General features: G+C 43.1%; 1 protein-coding gene across 1 annotated transcript in view; it reads right to left on the bottom strand.

Annotated features, from left to right (window-relative positions):
• Positions 1-844: 844 nt before the first annotated feature.
• Positions 845-14,722, bottom strand: part of LOC135570124 (dedicator of cytokinesis protein 1-like) — a 157,868-nt gene continuing 143,990 nt past the window's right edge. Inside the window, 2 exon segments of the mRNA XM_065016192.1 lie at positions 845-1,216; positions 11,581-11,708. Of these exon segments, the coding sequence (XP_064872264.1) occupies positions 860-1,216; positions 11,581-11,708 (485 nt within the window). The 3' untranslated portion in view covers positions 845-859.

Here is a 14,722-nt window from a genome sequence, read left to right as displayed (position 1 = left end):
TGGACTGAATCTACATGAAGCTGTGGGAGTCGACGGAACCTTTGGACTGAATCTACATGAAGCTGTGGGAGTCGACGGAACCTTTGGACTGAATCTACATGAAGCTGTGTGAGTCGACGGAACCTTTGGACTGAATCTACATGAAGCTGTGGGAGTCGACGGAACCTTTGGACTGAATCTACATGAAGCTGTGGGAGTCGACGGAACCTTTGGACTGAATCTACATGAAGCTGTGGGAGTCGACGGAACCTTTGGACTGAATCTACATGAAGCTGTGTGAGTCGACGGAACCTTTGGACTGAATCTACATGAAGCTGTGGGAGTCGAGGGAACCTTTGGACTGAATCTACATGAAGCTGTGTGAGTCGAGGGAACCTTTGGACTGAATCTACATGAAGCTGTGGGAGTCGACGGAACCTTTGGACTGAATCTACATGAAGCTGTGGGAGTCGAGGGAACCTTTGGACTGAATCTACATGAAGCTGTGGGAGTCGACGGAACCTTTGGACTGAATCTACATGAAGCTGTGGGAGTCGATAACCTTTGGACTGAATCTACATGAAGCTGTGAATCTACATGAAGAGGGTCGACTGAACCTTTGGACTGAATCTACATGAAGCTGTGGAGTCGAGGGAACCTTTGGACTGAATCTACATGAAGCTGTGGAGTCGACGGAACCTTTGGACTGAATCTACATGAAGCTGTGGGAGTCGACGGAACCTTTGGACTGAATCTACATGAAGCTGTGTGAGTCGACGGAACCTTTGGACTGAATCTACATGAAGCTGTGGGAGTCGAGGGAACCTTTGGACTGAATCTACATGAAGCTGTGGGAGTCGAGGGAACCTTTGGACTGAATCTACATGAAGCTGTGGGAGTCGAGGGACGACTCACTTACAACAAGGTTTCTATCGCTCTGCGGTGCTGTGGATTGAAGTTGATGTCGCAGAGGGAGGATAAGAGTTGCAAAATTGTAGAAACTTTTATCAGAAGTTGTCAGGGTTTTTCCTGAAATCCTGGTTGTCAGATTCACAGACACAGTAGAGTAGGGAAGAAGTAGGAAGAGACTTCTAGGAGGTTCATGAGGTTGGTTTGGGAGGTTTGAAGAAGAGTCACTTACAATGAGAGGAGAGTCTCTGCCCATGGAGATGACTGTTCTGTTGACGGTCCTCAGGAGCTTCTCCATGATGATCTGGACATGCCACTGAGTAGGACCCTGGACACGAGGAGGAGGAGGAAGAGGAGGAGGATGATGAGGATGAGGAGGGAGGAGGATGAGGAGAAAGAGGAGGAGAAAGAGGAGGAGAAAGAGGAGGAGGAGGAGGAGAAAAGGAGGAGAGAGGAGGAGAAAGAGGAGGAGGAGGGAGGATGAGGAGGAGGATGAGGAGGAGAAAGGTTGAGGAGGAGGAGAGGAGGAGAAAGAGAGAATGAGGAGGCTGATATTTCAGAGAAAGAGGAGGAGAATGAGGAGGAGAAAGAGGAGGATGAGGAGGAGAATGAGGAGGAGAAAGAGGAGGATGAGGAGGAGAAAGAGGAGGATGAGGAGGAGGAGGGTTAGAGAGGAGGAATGAGGAGGAGAAGAGAGGAGAAAGAGGAGGATGAGGAGGAGGGAAGAGGAGGATGAGGAGGAGAGAAAGGAGGAGGAAAGGAGGAGGAGGAGAAAGAGGAGGATGAGGAGGATGGAGAAAGAGGAGGATGAGGAGGAGGAGAAAGAGGAGGAAACAGGAGGAGGAGGAGGAGGATGAGGAGGAGGAGAAAGAGGAGGATGAGCAGGAGGAGGATGAGGAGGAGGAGAAAGAGGAGGATGAGCAGGAGGAGAAAGAGGAGGATGAGGAGGAGGAGAAAGAGGAGGAGGAGAAGGAGGAGGATGAGGAGGAGGAGAAAGAGGAGGATGAGGAGGAGGAGAAAGAGGAGGATGAGGAGGAGGAGAAAGAGGAGGAGGAGGAAGACAAGAGATTATGTTAGGCTGATATTTCACTGAGGAAATCTATAGACTCTGTTTTCAACCGTGTATGTCGATATTTATAAAACTGGCTAGTTTGGTTCCTGGATGCTAATTGGCTGAAACAGTAGTTCAACTGTGCGTATATCAGACAATATATAACGGGTATGATGCAAAAATGCTTGTTTTATGTCGGTTAACCAGTTTATAACAGCAATAAGGCACCTTGGGGTTTGTGATATATTTAAGCAGTACGGCATGATGAGGGGGTGTGGTATATCGCCAATATACCACTGCTAAGAGCTGTTCTTAAGCACGACGCAACGCGGAGTGCCTGGATACACCTGTTAGCTGTGGTATACTGACCATATATCACAACCCCGAGGAGCCTTATTGCTGTTATAAACTGGTTACCAACGTACTTAGAGCAGGGGAAACATTTTATTTAACTAGGCAAGTCAGTTAAGAACAAACTCTTATTTACAATGACGGCCTACCGGGGAACAAGAGAGGCCTCTCAGCTGAGAGGATGATTGGCTCGGCCTCAGTGTCACGGAACAACAGATTTTTACCTTGTCAGCTCAGAGATTCGATCTTGCAACCTTTCGGTTACTAGTCCAACGCTCTAACCACTAGACTACCTGCCCCCCCCACCCCCCTCTAACCACTAGACTACCCTGCCGCCCCCATTTTGACTTGGGCTTAGGGTCGTTGTCTTGATGGAAGATCTACTTGGGGCCCATTTTCAGGCAACCACATTTTGGGCTAAAATGTCCTGGTACTTGGTAAAGTTCATGATGCTGTTGAAGCCAAATAGACCCAAATAGACCCATAACATCAATGACCCACTACCATATTATACCATAACATCAATGACCCACTACCATATTATACCATAACATCAATGACCCACTACCATATTATACCATAACATCAATGACCCACTACCATATTATACCATAACATCAATGACCCACTACCATATTATACCATAACATCAATGACCCACTACCATATTATACCAGAACATCAATGACCCACTACCATATTATACCAGAACATCAATGACCCACTACCATATTATACCAGAACATCAATGATCCACCATATTATACCAGAACATCACTACCATATTATACCAGAACATCAATGATCCACTACCATATTATACCAGAACATCAATGATCCACTACCATATTATACCAGAACATCACTACCATATTATACCAGAACATCAATGATCCACCATATTATACCAGAACATCAATGATCCACTACCATATTATACCAGAACATCAATGACCCACTACCATATTATACCAGAACATCAATGACCCACTACCATATTATACCATAACATCAATGACCCACTACCATATTATACCAGAACATCAATGATCCACCATATTATACCAGAACATCAATGATCCACTACCATATTATACCAGAACATCACTACCATATTATACCAGAACATCAATGACCCACTACCATATTATACCAGAACATCAATGATCCATTATACCAGAACCATATTACCATATTATACCAGAACATCACTACCATATTATACCAGAACATCAATGATCCACTACCATATTATACCAGAACATCAATGACCCACTACCATATTATACCAGAACATCAATGATCCACTACCATATTATACCAGAACATCACTACCATATTATACCAGAACATCAATGACCCACTACCATATTATACCAGAACATCAATGATCCACTACCATATTATACCAGAACACCACTACCATATTATACCAGAACATCAATGACCCACTACCATATTATACCAGAACATCAATGATCCACTACCATATTATACCAGAACATCACTACCATATTATACCAGAACATCAATGACCCACTACCATATTATACCAGAACATCAATGATCCACTACCATATTATACCAGAACATCACTACCATATTATACCAGAACATCACTACCATATTATACCAGAACATCACTACCATATTATACCAGAACATCACTACCATATTATACCAGAACATCAATGACCCACTACCATATTATACCAGAACATCAATGACCCACTACCATATTATACCAGAACATCAATGACCCACTACCATATTATACCATAACATCAATGATCCACTACCATATTATACCAGAACATCACTACCATATTATACCAGAACATCACTACCATATTATACCAGAACATCAATGATCCACTACCATATTATACCAGAACATCAATGATCCACTACCATATTATACCAGAACATCAATGATCCACTACCATATTATACCAGAACATCAATGATCCACTACCATATTATACCAGAACATCACTACCATATTATACCAGAACATCAATGATCCACTACCATATTATACCAGAACATCACTACCATATTATACCAGAACATCAATGACCCACCACCATATTATACCAGAACATCACTACCATATTATACCAGAACATCAATGACCCACTACCATAACATCAATGACCCACTACCATATTATACCAGAACATCAATGACCCACTACCATATTATACCAGAACATCAATGACCCACTACCATATTATACCAGAACATCAATGACCCACTACCATATTATACCAGAACATCACTACCATATTATACCAGAACATCAATGATCCACTACCATATTATACCAGAACATCAATGACCCACTACCATATTATACCAGAACATCAATGACCCACTACCATATTATACCAGAACATCAATGACCCACTACCATATTATACCAGAACATCACTACCATATTATACCATAACATCACTACCATATTATACCAGAACATCAATGATCCACTACCATATTATACCAGAACATCAATGATCCACTACCATATTATACCAGAACATCAATGACCCACTACCATATTATACCAGAACATCAATGATCCACTACCATATTATACCAGAACATCAATGATCCACTACCATATTATACCAGAACATCACTACCATATTATACCAGAACATCAATGACCCACTACCATATTATACCAGAACATCAATGATCCACTACCATATTATACCAGAACATCAATGATCCACTACCATATTATACCAGAACATCAATGACCCACTACCATATTATACCAGAACATCACTACCATATTATACCAGAACATCACTACCATATTATACCAGAACATCACTACCATATTATACCAGAACATCACCCATATTATACCAGAACATCAATGACCACTACCATATTATACCAGAACATCAATGACCCACTACCATATTATACCAGAACATCAATGACCCACTACCATATTATACCAGAACATCAATGACCCACTATTATACCATCACTTTATACCAGAACATCACTACCATATTATACCAGAACATCACTACCATATTATACCAGAACATCAATGATCCACTACCATATTATACCAGAACATCAATGATCCACTACCATATTATACCAGAACATCAATGACCCACTACCATATTATACCAGAACATCAATGATCCACTACCATATTATACCAGAACATCAATGATCCACTACCATATTATACCAGAACATCACTACCATATTATACCAGAACATCAATGATCCACTACCATATTATACCAGAACATCAATGATCCACTACCATATTATACCAGAACATCAATGATCCACTACCATATTATACCAGAACATCAATGATACCAGAACATCACTACCATATTATACCAGAACATCAATGATCCACTACCATATTATACCAGAACATCAATGATCCACTACCATGATACCAGAACATCAATGACTACCATATTATACCAGAACATCAATGATCCACTACCATATTATACCAGAACATCAATGATCCACTACCATATTATACCAGAACATCAATGATCCACTACCATATTATACCAGAACATCAATGATCCACTACCATATTATACCAGAACATCACTACCATATTATACCAGAACATCAATGACCCACTACCATATTATACCAGAACATCACTACCATATTATACCAGAACATCAATGATCCACTACCATATTATACCAGAACATCAATGACCACACCATAACATCAATGATCCATATTATACCAGAACATCAATGATCCACTACCATATTATACCAGAACATCAATGATCCACTACCATATTATACCAGAACATCAATGACCCACTACCATATTATACCAGAACATCAACCATATTATACCAGAACATCAATGACTACCATATTATACCAGAACATCAATGATCCACTACCATATTATACCAGAACATCAATGACCCACTACCATATTATACCAGAACATCAATGACCCACTACCATATTATACCAGAACATCACTACCATATTATACCAGAACATCAATGATCCACTACCATATTATACCAGAACATCAATGACCCACTACCATATTATACCAGAACATCAATGATCCACTACCATATTATACCATAACATCACTACCATATTATACCAGAACATCAATGATCCACTACCATATTATACCAGAACATCAATGATCCACTACCATATTATACCAGAACATCACTACCATATTATACCATAACATCACTACCATATTATACCAGAACATCAATGACCCACTACCATATTATACCAGAACATCAATGATCCACTACCATATTATACCAGAACATCAATGATCCACTACCATATTATACCAGAACATCAATGATCCACTACCATATTATACCAGAACATCACTACCATATTATACCATAACATCAATACCATATTATACCATAACATCACTACCATATTATACCAGAACATCAATACCATATTATACCAGAACATCAATGATCCACTACCATATTATACCAGAACATCAATGACCACTACCATATTATATAGAACATCAATGATCCACTACCATATTATACCAGAACATCAATGATCCACTACCATATTATACCAGAACATCAATGACCCACTACCATATTATACCAGAACATCAATGATCCACTACCATATTATACCAGAACATCAATGACCCACTACCAGAACATCAATGACCCACTATTATACCAGAACATCAATGACCACTACCATATTATACCAGAACATCAATGATCCACTACCATATTATACCAGAACATCAATGACCCACTACCATATTATACCAGAACATCAATGACCACTACCATATTATACCAGAACATCAATGACCCACTATTATACCATCAATTATATTATACCAGAACATCAATGACCCACTACCATATTATACCAGAACATCACTACCATATTATACCATAACATCATACCATAATACATCAATGATCCACTACCATATTATACCAGAACATCAATGACCCACTACCATATTATACCAGAACATCAATGATCCACTACCATATTATACCAGAACATCAATGATCCACTACCATATTATACCAGAACATCAATGATCCACTACCATATTATACCAGAACATCACTACCATATTATACCAGAACATCAATGATCCACTACCATATTATACCAGAACATCAATGATCCACTACCATATTATACCAGAACATCAATGATCCACTACCAGAACATCAATGATCCACTACCATATTATACCAGAACATCATCACCATATTATACCAGAACATCAATTACCCACTACCATATTATACCAGAACATCAATGATCCACTACCATATTATAACATAACATCATTTATCCACCACCATATTTTCCAGTAGGTATGAGGTATTTTTCTGCATAAATGTCATTTTTTTCGACGGCGAACCCACCACTAAGTGCGCGTGGCCAAAGAGCTCTATTTCCAAGTCTTCTGACCACAGCAGCACCTGGAGTTTGCGAAGAAGCCACTGTGACATTACAGACCAATCAGAATCTAATCTCTTGGCATTTCCTACCCCTTCATTATCTCAGCCAATCATGGCTAGCCAGGAGGGAGAAGGGCACAGCGGGCAGGGGGGAGCAGGGATCTGGGAAGTCTGTGGAGGAATCCATCAAAGACAGGGGCACGCTAGCTACCAGCTTCCACCACACCCAAAACATTCAATAATTCACAGCACTAGTTTCACACACACACACACACACACACACACACACACACACACACACACACACACACACACGGATAAGCATCACTCCATCTCCAATCTTTAAAGGTAGTATCTGATCTCTCCTCTCAATGAGTCAGGTATGACGCATGACATTATGCAACCCCAAGAGTTCTGGACTCTCTCTCTCTCCTGTTTCTACACCATCTCTGACGTCACTCTGTCTTTTGACAACAACTAATGGAGTTCAGGGCTGAATTCATGTCACACGGAGTGTAAGAATGAGTGCAGGGAACGGTTGGAGAGAAGAAAAAACTGCTATTGAGCGATGGTTCTCTCTGTATTGAATTATGGGAGCTCTGCCAATGAAAACAACTCCATTATTGAAGGAAAGGCTCCATGAAATGATCATTTGTCTCCGATATGGAAAGTGGATTACAACAGACATCCCATCTAGTGTGATATCAGACACTCTGTAGTGCAGGGCGTTGATACACAACAGACATCCCATATAGCAGTCGCACAACTGCTTTTCACTATCACCTTATATTGACTGGAGTGGATGGTGGAGAGTGGACTTAGTGGAGATCAATGTTATATTTAGTACAGATACTAGATCAGATTGTATGGACAGGTCCTAGATCAGATTGTATGGACAGGTCCTAGATCAGATTGTATGGACAGGTCATAGATCAGATAGTATGGCCAGGTCCTAGATCAGATTGTATGGACAGGTCCTAGATCAGATTGTATGGACAGGTCCTAGATCAGATTGTATGGACAGGTCCTAGATCAGATTGTATGGACAGGTCCTAGATCAGACTAGTCCTGCTTTGCGGTGACGGGCCCTCTTGTGGATCATGGGTCTGAATATAGGGGACACTATAGAACAGAGGGGTCTGAATATAGGGGACACTATAGAACAGAGGGGTCTGAATATAGGGGACACTATAGAACAGAGGGGTCTGAATATAGGGGACACACTATAGAACAGAGGGGTCTGAATATAGGACACACACTATAGAACAGAGGGGTCTGAATATAGGACACAATATAGAACAGAGGGGTCTGAATATAGGGGACACTATAGAACAGAGGGGTCTGAATATAGGGGACACTATAGAACAGAGGGGTCTGAATATAGGACACACTATAGAACAGAGGGGTCTGAATATAGGGGACACTATAGAACAGAGGGGTCTGAATATAGGGGACACTATAGAACAGAGGGGTCTGAATATAGGGGACACTATAGAACAGAGGGGTCTGAATATAGGACACACACTATAGAACAGAGGGGTCTGAATATAGGACACACTATAGAACAGAGGGGTCTGAATATAGGGGACACTATAGAACAGAGGGGTCTGAATATAGGACACACTATAGAACAGAGGGGTCTGAATATAGGGGACACTATAGAACAGAGGGGTCTGAATATAGGGGACACTATAGAACAGAGGGGTCTGAATATAGGACACACTAGAACAGAGGGGTCTGAATATAGGACACACTATAGAACAGAGGGGTCTGAATATAGGACACACTATAGAACAGAGGGGTCTGAATATAGGACACACTAGAACAGAGGGGTCTGAATATACTATAGAACAGAGGGGTCTGAATATAGGACACACTATAGAACAGAGGGGTCTGAATATAGGGGACACTATAGAACAGAGGGGTCTGAATATAGGACACACTAGAACAGAGGGGTCTGAATATAGGACACACTATAGAACAGAGGGGTCTGAATATAGGGGACACTATAGAACAGAGGGGTCTGAATATAGGACACACTATAGAACAGAGGGGTCTGAATATAGGACACACTATAGAACAGAGGGGTCTGAATATAGGGGACACTATAGAACAGAGGGGTCTGAATATAGGACACACTAGAACAGAGGGGTCTGAATATAGGACACACTATAGAACAGAGGGGTCTGAATATAGGACACACTATAGAACAGAGGGGTCTGAATATAGGACACACTATAGAACAGAGGGGTCTGAATATAGGACACACTATAGAACAGAGGGGTCTGAATATAGGACACACTATAGAACAGAGGGGTCTGAATATAGGGGACACTATAGAACAGAGGGGTCTGAATATAGGGGACACTATAGAACAGAGGGGTCTGAATATAGGGGACACTATAGAACAGAGGGGTCTGAATATAGGACACACTATAGAACAGAGGGGTCTGAATATAGGACACACTATAGAACAGAGGGGTCTGAATATAGGGGACACTATAGAACAGAGGGGTCTGAATATAGGGGACACTATAGAACAGAGGGGTCTGAATATAGGGGACACTATAGAACAGAGGGGTCTGAATATAGGGGACACTATAGAACAGAGGGGTCTGAATATAGGACACACTATAGAACAGAGGGGTCTGAATATAGGACACACTATAGAACAGAGGGGTCTGAATATAGGGGACACTATAGAACAGAGGGGTCTGAATATAGGACACACTATAGAACAGAGGGGTCTGAATATAGGGGACACTATAGAACAGAGGGGTCTGAATATAGGACACACTATAGAACAGAGGGGTCTGAATATAGGGGACACTATAGAACAGAGGGGTCTGAATATAGGGGACACTATAGAACAGAGGGGTCTGAATATAGGACACACACTATAGAACAGAGGGGTCTGAATATAGGGGACACTATAGAACAGAGGGGTCTGAATATAGGACACACTATAGAACAGAGGGGTCTGAATATAGGACACACTATAGAACAGAGGGGTCTGAATATAGGGGACACTATAGAACAAAGGGGTCTGAATATAGGACACACTATAGAACAGAGGGGTCTGAATATAGGACACACTATAGAACAGAGGTGTCTGAATATAGGGGACACTATAGAACAGAGGGGTCTGAATATAGGACACACTATAGAACAGAGGGGTCTGAATATAGGACACACTATAGAACAGAGGGGTCTGAATATAGGACACACTATAGAACAGAGGGGTCTGAATATAGGACACACTAGAACAGAGGGGTCTGAATATAGGACACACTATAGAACAGAGGGGTCTGAATATAGGACACACTATAGAACAGAGGGGTCTGAATATAGGACACACTAGAACAGAGGGGTCTGAATATAGGACACACTATACATTTACATTTAAGTAATTTAGCAGACGCTCTTATCCAGAGCGACTTACTATAGAACAGAGGGGTCTGAATATAGGGGACACTATAGAACAGAGGGGTCTGAATATAGGGGACACTATAGAACAGAGGGGTCTGAATTTAGGGGACACTATAGAACAGAGGGGTCTGAATATAGGGGACACTATAGAACAGAGGGGTCTGAATTTAGGGGACACTATAGAACAGAGGGGTCTGAATATAGGGGACACTATAGAACAGAGGGGTCTGAATATAGGGGACACTATAGAACAGAGGGGTCTGAATTTAGGGGACACTATAGAACAGAGGGGTCTGAATTTAGGGGACAGTATGGGACAGTATAGAACAGAGGGGTCTGTGGTGTGTGTGTGTGTGTGTGTGTGTGTGTGTGTGTGTGTGTTCCTCACCACATCCTTCCTGTAGAGGACCTCTAGTATGTTACTCAGCAGCTGACAGCAGGCCTCCAGTTCCTCCTGGTTCTCTAGATGAAACTTCAGCTGTTCTGTCATCAGAGGAAGCAGGATCTCCCGGCAGTCTGGCAGGAAATATACAGTACCAATCAATCTACCCATCCACCTACCCAACCAACCAACCATCCATCTACCCATCCAGCTACCCAACCAACCAACCATCCATCTACCCATCCAGCTACCCAACCAACCAACCATCCATCTACCCATCCAGCTACCCAACCAACCAACCATCCATCTACCCATCCATACATCTACCCATCCATCCACCTACCCATGCACCTACCCAACCAACCAACCATCCATCTACCCATCCAGCTACCCAACCAACCAACCATCCATCCATCCACCTACCCATCCATCCATCCATCTACCCAACCAACCAACCAACCATCCATCCACCTACCCATCCATCCATCCATCTACCCATCCATCCATCCATCCACCTACCCATCCATCCATCCATCTACCCATCCACCTACCCATCCATCCATCCACCTACCCATCCATCCATCCATCTACCCATCCATCTACCCATCCATCCATCCATCTACCCATCCACCCATCCATCCATCCATCCATCCATCTACCCATCCACCCATCCATCCATCCACCCATCCACCCATATATCCATCTACCCATCCATACATCCATCCATCCAACTACCCAACCAACCATCCATCCACCTACCCATCCATCCATCCATCCATACATCTACCCATCCATACATCTACCCATCCATCCATCCATCCATCCATACCCATCCATACATCTACCCATCCATCCATCTACCCATCCATCCATCCATCCATCTACCCATCCATCTACCCAACCAACCATCTACCCATCCATCCATCTACCCACCCATCTACCCATCCATCCATTCATCCATCTACCCACCCATCCATACATCTACCCATCCATCCATCTACCCATCCATACATCTACCCATCCATACATCTACCCATCCAACTACCCATCCATCTACCCATCCATTCATCTACCCAACCATCCAGCTACCAGCTACCACCAACCAACCAACCATCCATCCATCTACCCATCCATCCATACATCTACCCATCCATCCATCCATCCATCCATCCATACACATCCATCTACCCATCCATCCATACATCTACCCATCCATACATCTACCCATCTACCCATCCAACTACCCAACCAACCAACCAACCAACCATCCATCCATCTACCCATCCATCCACCTACCCATCCATCCATCCATCTACCCATCCATACATCTACCCATCTACCCATCCAACTACCCAACCAACCAACCAACCAACCATCCATCCATCTACCCATCCATCCACCTACCCATCCATCCATCCATCTACCCATCCATACATCTACCCATCTACCCATCCAACTACCCAACCAACCAACCAACCATCCATCCATCTACCTATCCATCCATCCATCTACCCATCCATCCATCCATCTACCCATCCATCTACCCATCCATCCATCCATCCATCTACCCATCCATCCATCCATCCATCCATCCATCAATCTACCCATCCATCCATCCATCAATCTACCCATCCATCCATCCATCCATCTACCCATCCATCCATCTCTACCCATCCATACATCTACCCATCCATCCATCCATCCATCTACCCATCCATCCATCTACACCATCCATACATCTACCCATCTATCCATCCATCTACCCCTCCATCCATCTACCCATTTCATCCATCCATCCATCCATCCATCCATCCATCTACCCATCCATACATCTACCCATCTAACTACCCAACTACAACCAACCAACCAACCATCCATCCATCTACCTATCCATCCATCCATCTACCCATCCATCCATCCATCCATCTACCCATCCATCCATCCATCCATCTATCCATCCATCTACCCATCCATCCATCCATCCATCCATCCATCCATCCATCCATCTACCCATCCATCTACCCATCCATCTATCCATCCATCCATCCATCCATCCATCCATCCATCAATCTACCCATCCATCCATCCATCAATCTACCCATCCATCCATCCATCCATCCATCCATCCATCCATCTACCCATCCATACATCCATCTACCCATCCATCCATCTACCCATCCATCCATCTACACCATCCATACATCTACCCATCTATCCATCCATCTACCCATCCATACATCTACCCATTTCATCCATCCATCCATCCATCCATCAATCTACCCATCCATCCATCCATCTACCCATCCATACATCCATCTACCCATCCATACATCTACCCATCCATCCATCCATCTACCCATCCATACATCTACCCATCCATCCATCCATCTACCCATCCATACATCCATCTACCCATCCATACATCTACCCATCCATCCATCCATCTACCCATCCATACATCCATCTACCCATCCACCTACCCAACCAACCAACCATCCATCTACCCATCCAGCTACCCAACCAACCAACCATCCATCTACCCATCCAGCTACCCAACCAACCAACCATCCATCTACCCATCCATACATCTACCCATCCATCCACCTACCCATCCACCTACCCAACCAACCAACCATCCATCTACCCATCCAGCTACCCAACCAACCAACCAACCAACCATCCATCCATCCACCTACCCATCCATCTACCCAACCAACCAACCATCCATCCACCTACCCATCCATCCATCCATCTACCCATCCATCCATCCACCTACCCATCCATCCATCCATCTACCCATCCACCTACCCATCCATCCATCCACCTACCCATCCATCCATCCATCCATCTACCCATCCACCCATCCATCCATCCATCTACCCATCCACCCATCCATCCATCCATCCATCCATCCATCCATCCATCCATCCATCTACCCATCCATACATCCATCCATCCAACTACCCAACCAACCATCCATCCACCTACCCATCCATCCATCCATCTACACCATCCATACATCTACCCATCTATCCATCCATCTACCCATCCATCCATCTACCCATCCATACATCTACCCATTTCATCCATCCATCCATCCATCCATCCATCCATCCATCCATCTACCCATCCATCCATCCATCTACCC

Source organism: Oncorhynchus nerka, unplaced genomic scaffold (assembly GCF_034236695.1).
Source record: "Oncorhynchus nerka isolate Pitt River unplaced genomic scaffold, Oner_Uvic_2.0 unplaced_scaffold_1087, whole genome shotgun sequence".
NCBI lineage: Eukaryota > Metazoa > Chordata > Actinopteri > Salmoniformes > Salmonidae > Oncorhynchus > Oncorhynchus nerka.
The sequence above is the reverse complement of the archived record's forward strand: the minus strand, read 5'-3'. Positions and strand labels throughout refer to the sequence as shown.